The following is a 17,068-nucleotide window of genomic DNA, read 5'->3' on the forward strand; positions in this document are numbered from 1 at the left end:
ATCGGCACTGGAAAACCTGTTCTAAATACAGCAAATACAGTCATCCTACTTCACAGTTTGGAGTCTCTGACCCAGATACAATGGCTATTTTGGATGCACACGTTTGCAGCTCATTCCGTGAGCAAAACCCTGACGTTACCTGGCTCAGGCTAACAAGGAATGCACTCACACCCTACACCATCAGCACAGCACTGCCAACTGCTCTTCAACTGCTTTGTTACATCACACAGTTTCCTTAAAGTTTATTTTATAAAGTCAATTTAAGCCCTACACTCCTTTACCCTTGTGGTTGCAGCCACCCGCAGCCCTTAAGCACCTTCAGCAACTGTGACCAACCTTCTAACTCCAGCACTGGTACTGCCTCTGCTGCTTTCGTGTTTCCTTCTTACCAACAGATGAAGTCTGTTCAGTGCAGAGAAGACAATGCCCTGCAATGGCACTTCTGTGTGTCCTCTCACTGTCCCTTTGCACCCTCAACAAACCATCGTGTGGAGCAGGGCCCAGCCAGCAGTGTGACCTGTGCCTGCACTGCTCTGCACATCAGAAACACACCCAACACTTCACAGCCTGGGGTGGAATTTGAAAGTGTCAGATATTGGGACCTTTAAATATCCATTTTGACTGCTGACTTTGATCTGCACTTTTAATTATTCACATATTACCAGGTTTGAAATGGCACAAGCTGTTTGTATATTTGGGATGTATCTCAGCAGCCTGCAGTGTGCTGTACCTGACACAACAGGAATGCAGCATCAGCAGCTGGCCATGCTTTATGGCATCCTGGCCCGTACCAGGAATAGCGTGGTCAGCAAGGACTAGAAGTGATTCTTGCCCTGTACTCAGCACTGGTAAGGCCACACCTTCAGTCCTGGGGTCAGTTTTGGGCCCTTCAATTCAGGAAGGACATCCAGGTGCTGGAGCGTGTCCAGAGAAGGGCAATGCAGCTGGTGAAGGGTCTGGGGCACAAGTCTGATGAAGAGCGGCTGAAGGAGCTGGGGGGGCTCAGCCTGGAGAAAAGGAGGCTCAGGGGAACTTTACTGCTCTCATCAACTCCCTGACAGGAGAGTGGAGCCAGGTGGGGGTGGGGCTCTGCTCACAGGGAACATGGGACAGAACAAAAGGACAGTCTTAAGCTGTGCCAGGGGAGGTTTAGGTTGGACATTAGGTAGAATTTCTTCTCAGGAAGGGTGATCAGACATTGGAATGGACTGCCCGGGGAGGTGGTGGAGTCATCTTCCCTGGAGGTGTTTAAGGAAAGAATGGACGTGGCACTGAGTGCCATGGTCTGGCTGACAAGGTGGTGTTCAGTCACAGGTTGGACTCCATGGTCTCAGAAGTCTTTTCCAGCCTCATCGATCCTGTGATCCCGTGTGATTTGGTCAGAAGCGCTCTCTCTGCAGATGTCTCTGGCTATGTTTGGGCCCCTTGGCAGCGCTCCCCCAGCTCCAGGCAGCGCCCAGCGGCGGGCACGGCGCTCCCCTCACGGCGCTCCCCTCACGGCGCGGGCCCAATGGGCGCCGAGCTGCGGGCGCGGCCCCTCGCCGTGATCCGCCCCCGACGCCGCTCCCGCACCCACGGGGCGGGGCGGCCCGGACATGGCGGCGGTGCTGCGGCGCGGGGCGGCCGGTAACGGGCCGGGCGGGAACGGGCCGGGACCGGGGCGGGCGGGGGCAGGAACGGGGCGGGCGGTACCAGGGCTGGGGGGAGCGCCCTGCCCGCCGCGCTCGGGGCCCGCCCGGCCGGAGCCCCAGCCCCGCTCCGTGCCGGGGCCGGCAGGGCGATCTCCATGAGCGCCTCCCAGGCCAGACGAAACCACTGCTTTTTCAATAGAAACAAGGTCTCCAGATCCAATTCACGGGCATATTAACAACTGGCATTAGCTGGCTGAGAGTGAATTTATGCAGCAAACTCCAAACTTGAGGCGCGAGGAGGAGCTTAGCTTTTTTAAGTCGGAGCTTGGCTTTTTTGTAGGTGAAATTCAGCATCATTTCCCATTCGTTATGATAACCTAGACTGTTTTCTCTCTTACTAATAAGTGAGGGTAGGTTAAACTCGCCATACCTAAACCACACTATTTTACTTGGTAGCCATAGACGGCAAGAGAAGAGTGAATGAGAGAACCGGCGCTGTCAGTGATCGATCAGTAGGATACTGGTAAAGAAAACACCTTTGTGTAACTGCACTTTGATGGAAGAAACCAGAGCTCAGTCTTTGTGACCTGTGGAGCCCCTCTGATTCCCAAAAGCCCCCTCCAGCTCCCAGCAGAGCAGCACTATGGATAACCTAAGCTTAGCTGGCTGACTGAGTTCCCAAGATGCTCCTGCTGCCTTGAAATTGCTGAGATTTAAGGATGGCCAGACTGTGCCCTTGCTCCATGTGGTCCAGAGGGCTAACAACACACAGCCCCTGTGTGCTGGGCTCCCTGTGGTGAGACCATCCTCTCCATGCTTGGGAGCCCTTCTCTACCTGAAATGGTTGACAATAGAGCAGTGCCCAGTGATGGGGTTCTCACTGCAACCCACTGTTGTAAAACCTCCCCACAGAGAACCTGACTCAATTCAGTTGGCTTTGGTTTGTGTTTGATTCCTTAGCCATGTAAGTCAATGAACAGTGCCCCATGTTAGGAGCACCAAGCCTATGAATCAACATTTGAGGGATGGGGATCTCAGTTTATGGGACTTGTTACTTCATGTTCATAATCTGCTCTGTCACAGAATGTAAGCCTCACCTGGTGTAACTACATTTTAACTCTGATGTGCATAATACTAGTAGATCAGTCAACCATGAACAGAATAAAACCCAAATAGACCAATTTAAAACTGTTCTTTAAATGAAGCGGGAAAAGGTTCCATATATTCTGCAGTATCACTGAGGCTAGGAAGCCAGCATTCATCTATAAGAGCAGGGTCAGCTGGATCTTCTCTAAAGGACAAAATAGCAAGTCAAAATCAGATTTGGTTGTCAGTGTTTGAGAAATGAGATATTAAAAAGCAAAAAACAGTAGGGGCAAATGCTGTGTATACCAGGAGAAGCAACTTCACATGTGATTTGGGTCTGCATATGAAGGCTTTTCAGGCAGGACAGATACTTGGATGGACGCTTCAGTCATGTCCGCTGGCTTCACAAGACTCACAGGAAGTAATGTTTTTTAACACTGGAGAAACTTAATAATTACTTGAATAATTCTGTAAGTCAGTGGAGAAATCCTTTTCTGATTGAAGAAATTAGCCACAACAGTTAATAGGACTAGTTGTTTGATATATACATAAATATAAGTGGTTTTTTCCTGAGACATGGAAGTAATGGGTTTTCAATCTGAAGTTTGCTGAAAAGGTTTTTTTTACTGCAGGGTCATTTTCTGGTTATTGGATTAGAAGAAGATTAGAATTTTAAGTAATCTATATAGTTACTAATCTAGATAATGCAAGAAAAATGCGAATGCTTTTTGTTTAATCTCAGTCAATTCAATTATGGGTTTAAAATTAATGGTCTATACACATATGACTAGAGCTAGGGTAAATTCACAAGACTTCATGGAATAAATGTCCATATGAGTGGGCGTTTAAGTATTTTTGACTTTACAAGAATCCTAGGAATATACTTCACTTTTTCAATTTATTGTCTTTCCAGGAAACACCACAAAAATCAAATATTTCTTGGGCAGAACCCAACAGAAAGAACATTTTCTGTTGCTATTTTTGCTATTGCTTCAGTAATTGCTGAGTAACAATCTGTCTCTGTCAATTTACTTGAAAATAGAAAAAATACAAATTAAACTATAATAACCATGTAGTCATATGCCCTGAGTGAAGTGCAGCAAGAATTACAGATGGGAGATGTAAAAAAGAATGGGAAAAATCTTAGTATTTCCTATTAGTAAAGATTGCTTGGAAAAAACCCTGCATCAGTAGTATTTCTGTTGAACCGTGGTCTGTTCATATTTGGAAGAAAGAATAAAACAATAAAAGGCTCTGGGAAACATAACAAATGGTATAGGAAGGGATCCTTCTGTTTCAAAGGATTTTTCTCATTTGGAGAATACACTCCTTCTCCAAATGGAAGAATTTCTCTTCAGCAAGAATTGAATCAGGTCTTTAAAAGTTACTGTAGGAAACTGAGCTGCTTCAGTAGAAGCTTAGGTGGATACAAAAGACTATTGGGGGTTTTTTTGCTTTTTTTAACACACTATTTACTCTGTTGATCTGGTCAAACTCTAGTTAATTATCCATGTTTCTAATCATGTCGCCTAGACACTGCATGTTTCTTATCTTGTACATTATAGGCATTGCACAGTATTGCTTCCTCAGGGAATTGCTTTGATCACCCCTCATCCCGATGCATTTAGATAGTAAGCCTATCTACAAAATAGTTTCAGCATAGACATCTCAAAACCAAGAATTTTTCTATGTAGAGGTTGCTAGGGGATTTTTTGAACACATAAAAAGTTGAAAAGTAGTTGCTGTACTATACCAGTATGAGAGCCTAAAGGTAACAAGTGAAGAAGAATTGTCCAGAACTCCTGGCTGTGACGAAGGAGATGACAGGATAGACTTTGTGAAAGTCTGGCAAGAAATAGTCCAGGGCAGTGACCTGCAGAACTGGACAAGTTTCTGGAAATAGTTTAATGTAGGATGTTGATTCTGAATAGACTTACTTTTATGATACTAAGTGCTTGGTAACATGTACTTTGCATGTTGTAATTCTAAGTGTCAAATGCACACAAACATTTCTTCTTCCCTCACAGCACAATGCTCAGAAAGGCTTAAAGGATTACATCAGTCGTCTTTGGGAAGAAAAATTAACTGATGGCTGTAGAGTCTTGAATTCCCATGGAATGGTAGTTCTAAGTTTCATACAGTGAAGATAAACTGATTTATTACAGCTACTACTGCCCTCTCAGAGTACCGGGAGTCAGGGCAGGCTGTCCTCGGTTATTGCAGGGCATCCAGAATCTCAGGCCAGGCTTGGCACAACCTCTTAGCAAAGTAGCACATTTGTAAATTTAAAGCTAAGAATGCCTCAAAGACTTCCAAAATGCTGCAGTGCCTCTGGCTTGGCCTGGAGGCATTGGGGACTGACTTGGCCTAAAGCAAACTGGCATGGAATTGAAGTGTGGCTTTTGTGAATATATCCTTTCATCTTATTCGAATTCTGGTGCTGGAAAAAACGGATACGATCACAATTCCTCCCCACCCTCTCCAGATTCTAGTACTCTGACAGATTATTCTTTAATGTAATTTGTTTGTAAGTATCCTTGTTTCGTATGTTGGGGTTTTTTTTGTGATTTTTTTAATAAAACAAGCAACCCTATAACTACTTGTAACCAACGCAGCAATGTGACACAGGGCAAAGATCAGCATTGCCTTGTCAGAGCAGTCTTTGAAGAGTTCTGGAGATAGAATCTAAGCCCTTTTTCATGACCAACATAACTGGTCTACTCTGGCCTCCAATCGGGAAGTCTGGAGACACACCATCTATAACTCTGCTGATGCTTTTGAGAACGCAGCAGGATCACTCTGGAGGAGAAAAGACAGCGCAGAAAGAATCGTGCCCTGCAGAGTGAACCACCTGGGGAGTCTTTCTGCTGTGCCTTTTGCAACCAGACACGTCTGTCTCGTATTGGCTTTTTTAGCCACCAACGCGCTTGCAACAAGCGTGGGTAGAGCCCTTCCCAAATCTTCGTTCACGAAGCCTGGCCATGAGTGCTTCTCCATGACTTCTCCATCTTTTCTCTACTTGTTGGCCCTAACCTTTGTGTCATGTGGTCATCCAGTATTCTTTTATAATTAACTTTTAATTTACGATGAGCCAGATCATATTCTTTTTCTTTAGTAAGTCACACTGAAGTCAGTGGCACCAGTCAAATTAAGCAAACTGTTATGGTTTTGGCCTTTAAAGATAATCTAAATTATTATTGGTCCGTTGGACATGATATTGTGCAAAGTACTTAGAACTGAAACATTTCTAAGCATCTTAAAATAGATCAGTGAAACAAAGTATAAGACCTGTATGGCATGTGAAAAGTAAGAAGGGCAAGTGACTTAATAACTGAAGAAAGATAAAAAATCGAACTCAGGAGATTTTAGGATTCCTTAAGCCTCAGATGAAACATGACATTTAATTCCTTGCTGGAGTTAGTCCTGACAGCTGAGAGCTAAAGTCTTTTATCTTTTGGATCTTGCAGTATTAGTTTTATCTGAGGTTTCATCTGGGTTTTCTTGTTGGTTTGCTATAACTGGAGATGTATAGCCATATCCTAATTTCTCTTATTTTGTAGGAAGCTCTGAAAGATTCAGAATGTGCTGTTGAGCACATTATACAGTTGACTGTTACATTTGGTCATGTATTCCTCTTTTTAACGGGCATATGTAAGAATTTACACTAGATTTGAGTCTGGTTTGGGGTTTTGGGTATTTTTATACTTCTGAATATTTACTTAGTCTCTGAAAAAAATGTTCACTGAGCTAAATGACATTGCTGTCCTGTAGCCCTTAAAGGGGAAGGAGTAGGTATTGATACCTTCTCAAAAGCATTGTCTGAGTGCTATTCACTCTTTTTCAGGGCTTCTTACCAGATTGCAGACATCAGCTCCCACAATAAGAACTCTGTCATCATCAAAGTCCTTTTCACAGAACATTCCAAGCTGTTTGTGGAAACTGGGCCAACTTAACCATGTGGCCATTGCAGTGCCTGATCTGCAGAAGGCTCAGTCCTTGTACAGAGATGTGTTGGGAGCCCAGGTGAGCGAGACTGTTGCTCTTCCTGAACATGGTGTCTACACTGTTTTTGTGGAGCTGGGAAATACCAAACTGGAACTTCTACATCCTTTAGGAGAGAAAAGTCCCATTGCAAGTTTTCTGCAAAAAAACAGGACTGGAGGAATGCATCATATCTGCATTGAGGTATTTTAACACAATATATTACATAATGAGATATATTAAAGTGTGCTTATTTTTTCTTAGGTTTGACCTGTGTCAAGAACAAATATATAAGGCTGTCATAACTGTGAGAATTTTTATTTCGTAAGAAGAAGTCTTAAACATGCCTTTTTTTCAATTTTGGAAATCACGGTTCAGTGTCATGAGCTACATGATCATTTTTTCCTCTTGTGTGCTATAAAGACTAAATTGGGGAAGGAAGGGTTAAGTTGCCACTGTGGAAGGTGGAGACCCCCAAGGACTTCTGAACAGAGCTGGATAGGTGTCAACTTCCTGACACAGAAGGACATACAGTGGGAAAAGAGAGTTGTAGGTTTAAACTAAGGCATAACTTAGATTTTAGAAAGTTTCTTCCTGTTTGATATTTAGTTGATAATTATATACAGAAGTCAAAAGAGCTTGTCAGTTGTGTTTACCAAACAGAGTAAAGCCTCCAGAGCGCCTTCTGTCCTGTTCTTCCGTACCCAGCAAAGAGAGATTGGTCTGGAAGAGATGTAAAGGTGCTGGGTAAAGTACTTATTTAGTGTGCTCATGACTTAGTGTACCTATTTGATGCAGAATTTTATGCTGCTGCCTATATGTTTTAAATATTTTACAGAGCTGAGTCTTGCAAACTATTATTTCCAGCTGTAATTATGCAAAGTGTAATATTAAAAAGTAATGGGATTACTGATGTGAGTAAAAATTGTTTTCACAATACATCTATAAAGACCAGTGTTTGCAGTTGTGTGCTCTCATTGGGAATTGAGAAATTTTGCATACACGTAGACATTGCAACTTTTCTTGCATTGAGTTTGCTTAATTGCCCATGATCAAGAGTAGGAAAATTAATTCTGTTTAAATTGACCCTAATTGTTAGGAAATGGGAATGTAGAAGAAAGAAGCAATTTGCAGTAAGAATGATAAAAACCTCCAGCCTTCTGTAAGACCAGTGGTTCTCACTTACAGGTACAAGAGAAAGAAATTGTAGGCATTTCTCAGCAAAAAGAGCTCAAAGCTCCCAAGGGTTTCAAGTATATGTAATACTGTTTAAGAAGTTTTAAATATGTGTTAGCAGCTGAAATTGTTCTATGTAGATCTCCATTTTGTATGAGATGTGATCTTGTTGCAGATGAACCAGATGATTGTCAAGGGAAGTCATTTACTTCTCAATTTGATTATGAAAATTGAGAAGAATGGGACAAAAAAGTCATTTATGTGTTACCTGTACTGGAAACTTTAGAAGAAGCCAATGAGGCATTTAACATCAAGTGTGGCAACCCTCTCAAGAGGAGCCCAGCACCCATTTCAAACAGTGACAAGCGACACAACCAGCCTCAGAGGAGACAGGAGACAATAAGCATTGCAAACACAGCTTGCTACATTTACAGTTTTCCTTTTTTTTTTTTTCCTTTTGACAAAATAAATGGAAAGGCATTATGTTGGACAATGTAGAATCTTCTGTTAAAAAAGAAAATTTATAACGGTACAGTAGGTCAAGCAAGCCAGGAGTCATAATCTAACAGATAGTTTCAATGAGTCGGGTAAACTAGTGCAATCAGGTTTTCCTAAATAAAGTCTTGTGACTCATTAATATAATCTCTACACAAAAATAATAATAATAATGTTTAAAAATGAAGAAATTAAGAAAAAGATTGTCCTAAGTCAGTCATGTTTGTCTCCAGGTAAAAATAAATGGAAAATTACAGACTAATTTATGCAGAGAAAAAAGCTATCCATTGTTAAACTGGTATTTAAGTGGGACTGAAAAACAAATCTGGTCCCTACCATTGTCAGTCATAAAGATGTTAACCTCCCTCCTCCAATTTCCCATTCTCAGAATGGAAAATCTTACCATTTCAAAGGTAAGTAGTCTTCCAAGTTGAGCAGAAATGGTTTTAATAAAAACTATTAAAGAATGTCAGTGTCCATTGATTGTTCATTTGAAATTTAAAAAAATATTTTGTAGAAATGTCATTCTGTGAACAGTTTTATTGCAAAAAGCTGAATTGAAAAAATCCTTTCCATACTGAAGAGGAAGCCTAACAAGTTTATCAAAACACTCTTAATTTCTTCCATCTTGCACAAAGGAAAATTTAAATAGATGTTTTGATAGGGAACTTGTTTCATACAAGATAAATACTTTAAGAAGAAATTAAATTACTCCTGACCAGTCATAATTGAATTGAATACCTGCAGTGAAAAGCATGCTGGACACTTCGTAGAGTAAGAGAGGTCACTTCAGGGCAGATAAAACCTGACAGCCATTTTCTCTTTGCTTTTAGTAGTCTGGTAGTTGTGTGTGGGAAGAACTGAAGTGGGTGTAGAATATACGTGAACAAAACTGCTGCAAATGAGTGGGAATTAGGTGATGCCTGTTGCTCTGAATTAAAGCCAGGTATTTCCTTCTTCCCTGCAATGGCATCATGAGAGTTTATTCGCCAAATTATGTCCAGACACTCCAGTCTTGAAAAATAGCAATGCTGTTATTTTAGTTCTAGGTCTTTATTGATTATTGATTATTGGATTTGCTATAATGAGTGTTAACTTTATTATTTAAAAAAATGAATGCATTTAAGGTTTCGGAAAATTCAAATCATCAGACTTCAGATCACACTACGCAGCGTAGGCATATTTTTGTTAATTATGTATTTCTGTAGGAAACTGTACTGAAATATTAATGGCTACTATTATAGTTAAGTTCAATAGAAAGACCAGGTCCTATTCTGGCTATATTTTTGATATTTCCAAGCTTTTTTCCCTAGGAAATTTTATGAACCTTAACCTACTCAGAAGGAGGATATATAAATCTAAAAGGGCCTTTCCTTTTCCCTTCTGCCCATTGCTCTGCCTTTTCACCAGCATCTAATGAGTCAGTGTTCTGTCATCAATTAGAAAGGGAGGCATTTTTCTTTAGTTATGGATAGTTTGAAAGCAATATGATCTTCCTAGTAGTAGTAATGCAGAGTTTAGGTTATTTATGGAATCCTTATAAAGTATCAACATAAAAAAAATCAATGGGCTTTGTGCATGAGTGATTTTAGTTTATTAATGTCTTAAATATAACAATCTATTTTAACAGCATTTTGTAAAATGTTCAAATAACTTCTGTATTATTTTTATTTTTAAGACTAGATGTTTTAAATGGTTTCATAATTTAATTTATTTTCAGAATTATATTAGAATTTAGAAATAACATTTTAGTAAGGAATTACTAAAGCATAAAGTCTGCATAATACAGTGTCATATGTTAATTTGTGTGAACTGTATTTTTTTATAAGGTTGATGACATAAAAGCGGCTATGACAGAACTGAAGAAAAAACAGATACGAATATTGAGTGAAGAGCCAAAAATAGGTGCACATGGCAAACCTGTGATTTTTCTTCACCCTAAAGATTGCCATGGAGTCCTTGTGGAACTTGAGCAAGCTTGAGCTGTAATATTCATAAATAAAACAATGGAATAGTTGTGAAGTTCTTGAGCTGGTGCTGGGAATGTTGATGTGGTTTTTAGTCTTTACAAGTTCATTGTAGTTCCCACAGATTTAAGTACAGCTTTTGAGTACTGAAATAGTGCTTCAGGTTTAGGGTAATTTTCTTTTTTCTTTTGTTGCTGATCTGATTTTCAGAATTAATATCTTGACATTTCTTGAATTCTCTGTGATTCAAAAGACAAATACATGAGCCAAGTTACAAATGTACCATAGAAATTTATGTTTTGTTGCCTGTGCAGCATGATTTTACCTCTGTAACCACAGAAACTGTACAGTTTCTAGGTCAACCCACATTATTTTGTTCTACATTTCACAGCAGAGACCCACTTCTCAGTGACAACAATATAGCTTAGACATTCCCTTTAGAAATGAAGGAAAAATGAACCTTGTATTTTCTGTTTTCACCATTCACCATCTGTGCTTCACACTGATTGATTGGTTCATGAATAAAAAAATCCGTCTGTTATTGTATGGGTGTCTGCAATCACTAAATAAGTTTTTCTTGGCATAACAATTACTGGCAAGGAAGTTACCATGCATAAATCATCATTTAGTTGTTTTATGAACTCTGTGGATATGCAGGCAATGCCAGAAGAGTACCTGAAAAATCATTTGTCTGACATATATCTCAAACTGTAATGTACTTGTCACATTTTAGTTTTTTCAGTTACTGAATTTTTTTTTAAGCTGTATCCATAGAAGGGTATGTGGGAGAGACATGAAAAAGCAGTGATTAATCTTTTCGCTTACTTTACAGATAAGGTTTTCCTGTGCAAGAGCACTTCGAAGATCAGTGGAAAACACACACCACCTAAGTCTTGGTTCTGTAGAGTGTCTTGAACATTAGAGCATCCAGCGTGCTTGTGTCACAGGCTGCAGGCACAGTTGGTTGACTTATTTATGGACAGACTTCACTTTATTGGTGTACATTACCCAAGCAGTCTTTGTCCTGATATTTTCTTTTATAGGTTTGTTTTGACATGTCAACTGTAGAAATCAAAGACTTGCGGTTTCTCTCTCTCTTTCTAGTTTTCTTAATCCGTAAGTAGTCATAATTTTCCCTAGCTAAGTCACAATCTGAATTTTATATTTTCCTGCATGTTTGCATGTACAGTGAAAAGCTCCAGCTCGATATGAAGTAAGTTCATTTTAGTCTAGGAGAGTTTTTACGTAATGGAATGGAATTATTTGTGATGTGTGTCATGTTTGCTGCAACAAAATACAAGTATAATGTTGACCTGAGATTTAAACAGGGCTTTAAAGACACTGATGCTTCCTCATGAATCTTACTTCTGAAAAAGTCTCTACAAAGCCATGCTTTTTTTTTTTAATGAAACAATTTTATACTCAAATATTCCTTCTGTCATATTTTAAGAAAAACACAGCCTTCCACAGGGTTCCTGTGTTTCATCAAATCACTATTTAGAGGGTAGTTTGTGATCTAAATTCTAAACTGTTTGAATTTAGAAATCCTAAGACTCGTGATGAAAATGCAGAATGATTTAATATTCCTGAAATATGATTCTGCCATTCTAGGAGACATTCTATGAGCAAAGCTGCTTTTGTCTTTCCATTCTGTTGAAGACAGGGAGGCATCTTTTCTGCAAAACTGGGACAGGAATGCCAAGACTAGAAGCCTCAGTGGTTACATGTCAAGGTAGTTGAACAGAAGTCTTTGAATCTAATGCCCTTAGTTTGGTGCAACAGAAAACAGGGCAGTTCTCCTTTGGTTCATTCTCCATTTCTTTGTCCTGTCTGAAGGAGACGGACTTTTGTATATGACATCTATCAATAGACTCAGATTAGGAGCTTGATGTAGTACTAGGGAACAGAGATTTTGAGTAAACAGCACTTACTCCACTTGCCTGATTGTGTTCCCTGTCTTATTAGCAGAGAGAGGCTTGTCATGCTTTTTAGCTGGAAAGCAGCAGTTTCCCTGGCTGACTGCTCTGTGGATGCCTAGCTTTACCTCAGCTGACGTATTCTGTTCATCCTAAGTCATACTTCTATCTCACAATTTGTACGTTTCATCTGACTCCTCCCAAGGTAGAAGTCAAGATATTAGCAAAAAAACCCCAACCCTCCCCCAAAAGAGTAGGTCTGCAAATTAGTCAACATCCACCAAACATCATTTGGTGGGATCAGACCCCCTCACTTGTCTGCGTATACACTAGAAGATAGGAGAATTTCTACCTCTGGAGCTATAGACTTGGAAGGAATAGCCAAAGAAGCTGGACAGCTACAGAATCTGAATACAGCTAAGACTGAGAGAATTTTCCAGTTCATAAGCTGAACTCCCATAGACTTCAGTGGGAACAGGATCAGCCCCTATATTTGTAAAGACCATGTAGTCCTTCCCCTGAAATCAGACAGCCTTCACAAGTCGTTGTTCTGACTCACCAAGGGGTTGGGCTGGGGGTTACACACAGGGGCCTTACTTTTGTCACTGCCATGATTATAAAAAGGGAGTAACATCAAGAAAAACAGTGGAAATTCAGGGATGGAAACTGGAGAAATAGAGAACTGTGATTTGCTTCTTCCAGTGGAGGGACACTTAATGATACACCCCTGTTGCACCAGAATACAACTTCTGGGAAGAACAGTGATTTAAATAACTGGAGCCTGATTAGCTCAGAAGGGAAATAGGCTTTGACAATGGGGTTTTTTCCTTTGTTGTTTGGTTGGTTTTTTTGTTTGGTTGGGTGGTTTTTAAAAAGGTACAGTGAATCCTTCTTTTCTGATAATGCCAAGCTTCTCAGAAGAGGAAGTGTTAATATTTTGCCAGCTAATTTTCTCATGCTTGGGTCATTTGTCAAGTGCAAGTTCCCTGTTCCAATCTCTCCATGTGCCTTTTTTCCCCTCTGAAATCAAGCATGTTCCCATTTTATGCTGCCTAAGGCAGACAAGACACATTTTTCTGGACTCCATCAACATTACTCAGATAGTTAAAGGGGTCATAATTAAATGATGCAAAATATCTTTTTAAACTTCCTCTGTGTAATCCTCAAGTCACTTCTAGGTGGGAGGAGAACAGGCTGTAGAATGAATTCCCTACGATGAGACAAACCTAGAAGCAAACTCAAAAAGCTGAAAAAAGAGCTAACTTCATGCCTTTTAAAAGCTAATCTTGCAGGTTTGCAAATCTGAAGTCTCACAGAAGGACCATGAAACATGGAGATGTTTACATTTTCTACTTACAGTAGGAGCTCTGAATGATTTTCTTGGCACTCCATTTGATTCTATCCTTAGAAGAAATTCCTTCTGTAGTGATCTGACTTGGGTTTGTTGGACTTGATTAAGACAAAAATTCAAGAGTTAATTGTTTCAATACTCAATTCATTTACCAAAGCAGTTACCATGTTGGCCAAATTATTAGACCATGAAACGGAATAAGAAGATCATTGAGTCCAACCAGTTAATTAATATGAAAATGGAAACTATCAACAATGTATAAATTAAAACCCAGTGTTGCCATTTTTCAGTGGAAGACCTCACCCTCTTAGTAATGCAGAATATGTCACCTTTGATAAGCATTTTCAAAGCACTTAGAATATTTTATGAAATGTGAATTTATCTTATTATGAAGGAGGGATGTTTGTATCCTGTGATGGGATAATCCTTAAATGTACGTAAAATTATGTCAACTGTTTTAATGTTCATTTGCACTGTCTTGCATATTGCTAAGGAGCATTGTTAACTGCAAAATTTATAGCACAGATTCACAAATGAAGAAGAGTTCTCATACATTTTAAAGTAATTATACATTTTGAAGCATTCAATGACTTTTCTAGATGTAATCTAAAGTGGCCTTTTAACTGTTATGCTTTGCTACCATAAAAATAGCAAATAGGTACTAAAACCTTCTGTAAAGTGGATCTTCAATGAAGATTTTTACTTATTTTTAACATTGCATTTTTTTTCAGTAATAAAGACATTTTCAAAACATGATTTAAAGAAAAAGTTCTGCAGTAACTTGTTAAATAGAGTGAATATTTAAATAGAGTGAATATCCAGCTCTGCATCCATGGCTGGCATGTGTGGGAAAGATTATTTCCAGAAATTGAAGAGTAACAGGGAGGCACATTCTTGGACTGATATAATTCACCTGATTTTTACCTTCCATTTTGCTATGTAGTTTTCTATAATAACCACCTGTCTGAGCCACTGTCTCCAAAATGAGGTGGAGGTAGAATGCTTGTTAGAAACTTAAATTTAAGAGGTTAAAAAAATATATCACTCTCCGTTTGGGACCCCTGCAGTCTTTGAGAGGTCAGTTGTAGTACAATACTTGCAGCTGCAGTAACTTCAAAACACACACCTGCCCTATCGAGCTGGAAATACTGCTTTTGGTATACTGATTGAGAAAGTGAGACTTTCTTATGTATATGAAGCTATTTCATCAAGTTAACAATTTTGGGAATTAATAATATGAATTAAAATGTTTTTTGCCAAATGTTTACACAATCTAGCTACAGATTGTATCTGTATCTGTAGGTATGCTATAGTTCTGTGTAAAACATACATGCATTACAGTTTAGGTAATGTTTGAGTTCTCATTATCTCCAAAAGAAAACCAAAATTTAGTCAAGCAGGATATAGAAAGGGACAGATGGAAAAAGTCACTATACAAAATCATGACACAAAATAGCAGTAGCAAATGGCTACTCTGGTGTTAGTCTGAACAGAAATCTTAACAACTAAACAAAAAATAAGACTGAAAAAACCCCACAAAATGGCGTTTCCTCTGCATGTCCATGGAATATGAGTTGATGCTCAGCAGCTGCTATAGCTACCCCAGGGCACACAAAGCACACTGAGATGGATACTCTGAGCTACAGCAGTGAACACTGATCTCCAGCTGATTGGAACGCGATATATTTACACTGGGACAGCTGCTCACTTTTGCTAGCAGGAGAAAGATTACTTTTTACAGTTAAGATTAGCTACAGTCTCAAATTTGCATACTTACAAGCAAGTCCTGTCATAATTGGCCTAAGATATGTGTTCCTATATATACAAAATAATCACTATCCCCTTACTGCCATAGAAAAATCTAGTGGTTTCTAATAAAAGGCCTCAGGAACCAACGATGTTTATCATTCACAATAACAAGTGTTCTTGGAGAAACCTACTTCAGTGAGCTTTTAAATATTACACATTGAATCTTACAATTTTAATCTTTGGGAGTGGATCTATGTAATATCTGCACAAAGGCACAGAAATCATGATTTGATCTCATAAATCTGGCCACATGATGGAATGTGACTGAGTCCAGTGCTGTTCCCTGCTGTAATGTTCAAACTTTTGGTGTTTGATTTTTGTTGCACTGGAGCACCTCAAACAACAGGGAAAGGTGAGGTCATTACCCAGTAGGATTCCACAGCTGGCATTCAGGAATGCATTTCATGGACAAATGGAAAGGAGACTCTCAGGAACCCCAGCCCTGGGAGCACAGAGCCGTGGTGCAGGGTGGCCTTGTCACAGCAGGATGGAGCTTCCAGCAAACATCCCTGCCCAGGGGCTCGGGAAGGGAGCGGGGGCTGCAGCCAGCTCTGGTCAGGGCCTGGGGCTGAGCCAGCACCTCCGTGGGCACGGAATCCCAGAGGAGCTGGGATTGGAAGGGCCCTCTGGAGTCACTCAGCCCAACCCCCTGCCAAGGCAGGGTGAGCTGGAGCAGATGACACGGGAACACATCCAGGTGGGGTTTGAACGGCTCCAGGGAGGGAGACTCTATGGCCTCCCGGGGACCCACAGTGGTTCTTCCTCATGGTGAGGTGAAACTTGTTGAATTTTAGTTCATGGCCACTGCTCCCAGTCCTGTTGCAGAGCACTGCTGAGCAGTGTGGCACCACTCAGGAGTGTGGCACCGCTGAGCAGTGTGGCATTGCTGAGCAGTGTGGCACCGCTGAGCAGTGTGGCATTGCTGAGCGGTGTGGCATTGCTGAGCAGTGTGGCATTGCTGAGCGGTGTGGCATTGCTGAGCGGTGTGGCATTGCTGAGCGGTGTGGCATTGCTGAGCGGTGTGGCACGTGGGGCTGGTGCAGAGCGGGGCCTCCAGCCCAGTGGAAGCGGGGATTTGATGGATCAGTCCGTACCCGCGTCCCGGACCATTCTGCGCGGAGCCCGGGCTGCACAGCGCTGCAGAGACAGCACAGCCCTCACAGGTCCGCACAGCCCCCTGCACACTGCACAGCCCGCAGAGACCACACAGCCCCACATAGCCCGCACAGCCCCGCACAGCCCCACACAGCCCGCACAACCCAGCACAGACCGCACAGCCCCCTGCGCACTGCACAGCCCGCAAAGACCACACAGCCCCGCACAGCCCCCACGGCCCGCACAGACCGCACAGCCCCTCACACACCGCACAGCCCCTCACACACCGCATAGCCCCTCACACACGGCATAGCCCCTCACAGACCGCACAGCCCCTCACACACCGCACAGCCCCTCACACACCGCACAGCCCCGCACCCGCCGTGAGCAGCGCGGCGCTGTTCGCCATGCAGGTTCCGGGGCGGCGGCGCAGGCAGGTTCCCGGGCGGGCCCAGCGCGGTGTGAGGCGCTCGCGCTCGGCAGCCACACAAAAGAGCGACTGCGGCGGCGGGAGCGGGATCGGCACCGGGATCGGCACCGGGATCGGCACCGGGATCGGCA

The 17,068-nt window shown here is 41.5% G+C and overlaps 2 protein-coding genes across 4 annotated transcripts in view; both read left to right on the forward strand.

Annotated features, from left to right (window-relative positions):
- Positions 1-1,581: 1,581 nt before the first annotated feature.
- MCEE (methylmalonyl-CoA epimerase) lies at positions 1,582-10,882 on the forward strand. 3 transcript variants are annotated; one of them, XM_027657803.1, is made up of 3 exons: positions 1,582-1,626; positions 6,562-6,902; positions 10,199-10,882. In XM_027657803.1, the coding sequence occupies exons 1-3, from the start codon at positions 1,596-1,598 to the stop codon at positions 10,349-10,351; spliced, it is 525 nt and encodes a 174-aa protein (XP_027513604.1). In that variant the 5' UTR covers positions 1,582-1,595; the 3' UTR covers positions 10,352-10,882. The 3 variants fall into 3 exon arrangements, with proteins under 3 accessions (XP_027513604.1, XP_027513603.1, XP_027513605.1); XM_027657802.1 differs by lacking the exon at positions 1,582-1,626 and adding an exon at positions 1,760-1,971; XM_027657804.1 differs by lacking the exons at positions 1,582-1,626; positions 10,199-10,882 and adding exons at positions 1,760-1,971; positions 7,798-9,146.
- Positions 10,883-16,960: 6,078 nt separating this feature from the next.
- The window catches only part of APBA2 (amyloid beta precursor protein binding family A member 2), a 97,113-nt gene continuing 97,005 nt past the window's right edge, over positions 16,961-17,068 (forward strand). Inside the window, exon 1 of the mRNA XM_027657568.1 lies at positions 16,961-17,046. The gene's annotated coding sequence lies outside the window, so the exon portion shown is untranslated. The remainder of the gene's footprint in view (positions 17,047-17,068) is intronic.

Source organism: Corapipo altera, unplaced genomic scaffold, assembly GCF_003945725.1.
Source record: "Corapipo altera isolate COAL_440 unplaced genomic scaffold, ASM394572v1 308, whole genome shotgun sequence".
Classification (NCBI taxonomy): domain Eukaryota; kingdom Metazoa; phylum Chordata; class Aves; order Passeriformes; family Pipridae; genus Corapipo; species Corapipo altera.

What these genes read in the sequence shown, in the direction of transcription:
- MCEE (XM_027657802.1), top strand. Translation starts at nt 1,899, where the DNA reads ATGCAGCAAACTCCAAACTTGAGGCGCGAGGAGGAGCTTAGCTTTTTT. An exon ending in GGAGCTTGGCTTTTTTGTAG is followed by an intron (nt 1,972 to 6,561) that starts GTGAAATTCAGC and finishes ACTCTTTTTCAG; the next exon opens with GGCTTCTTACCAGATTGCAG. An exon ending in TGCATCATATCTGCATTGAG is followed by an intron (nt 6,903 to 10,198) that starts GTATTTTAACAC and finishes TTTTTTTATAAG; the next exon opens with GTTGATGACATAAAAGCGGC.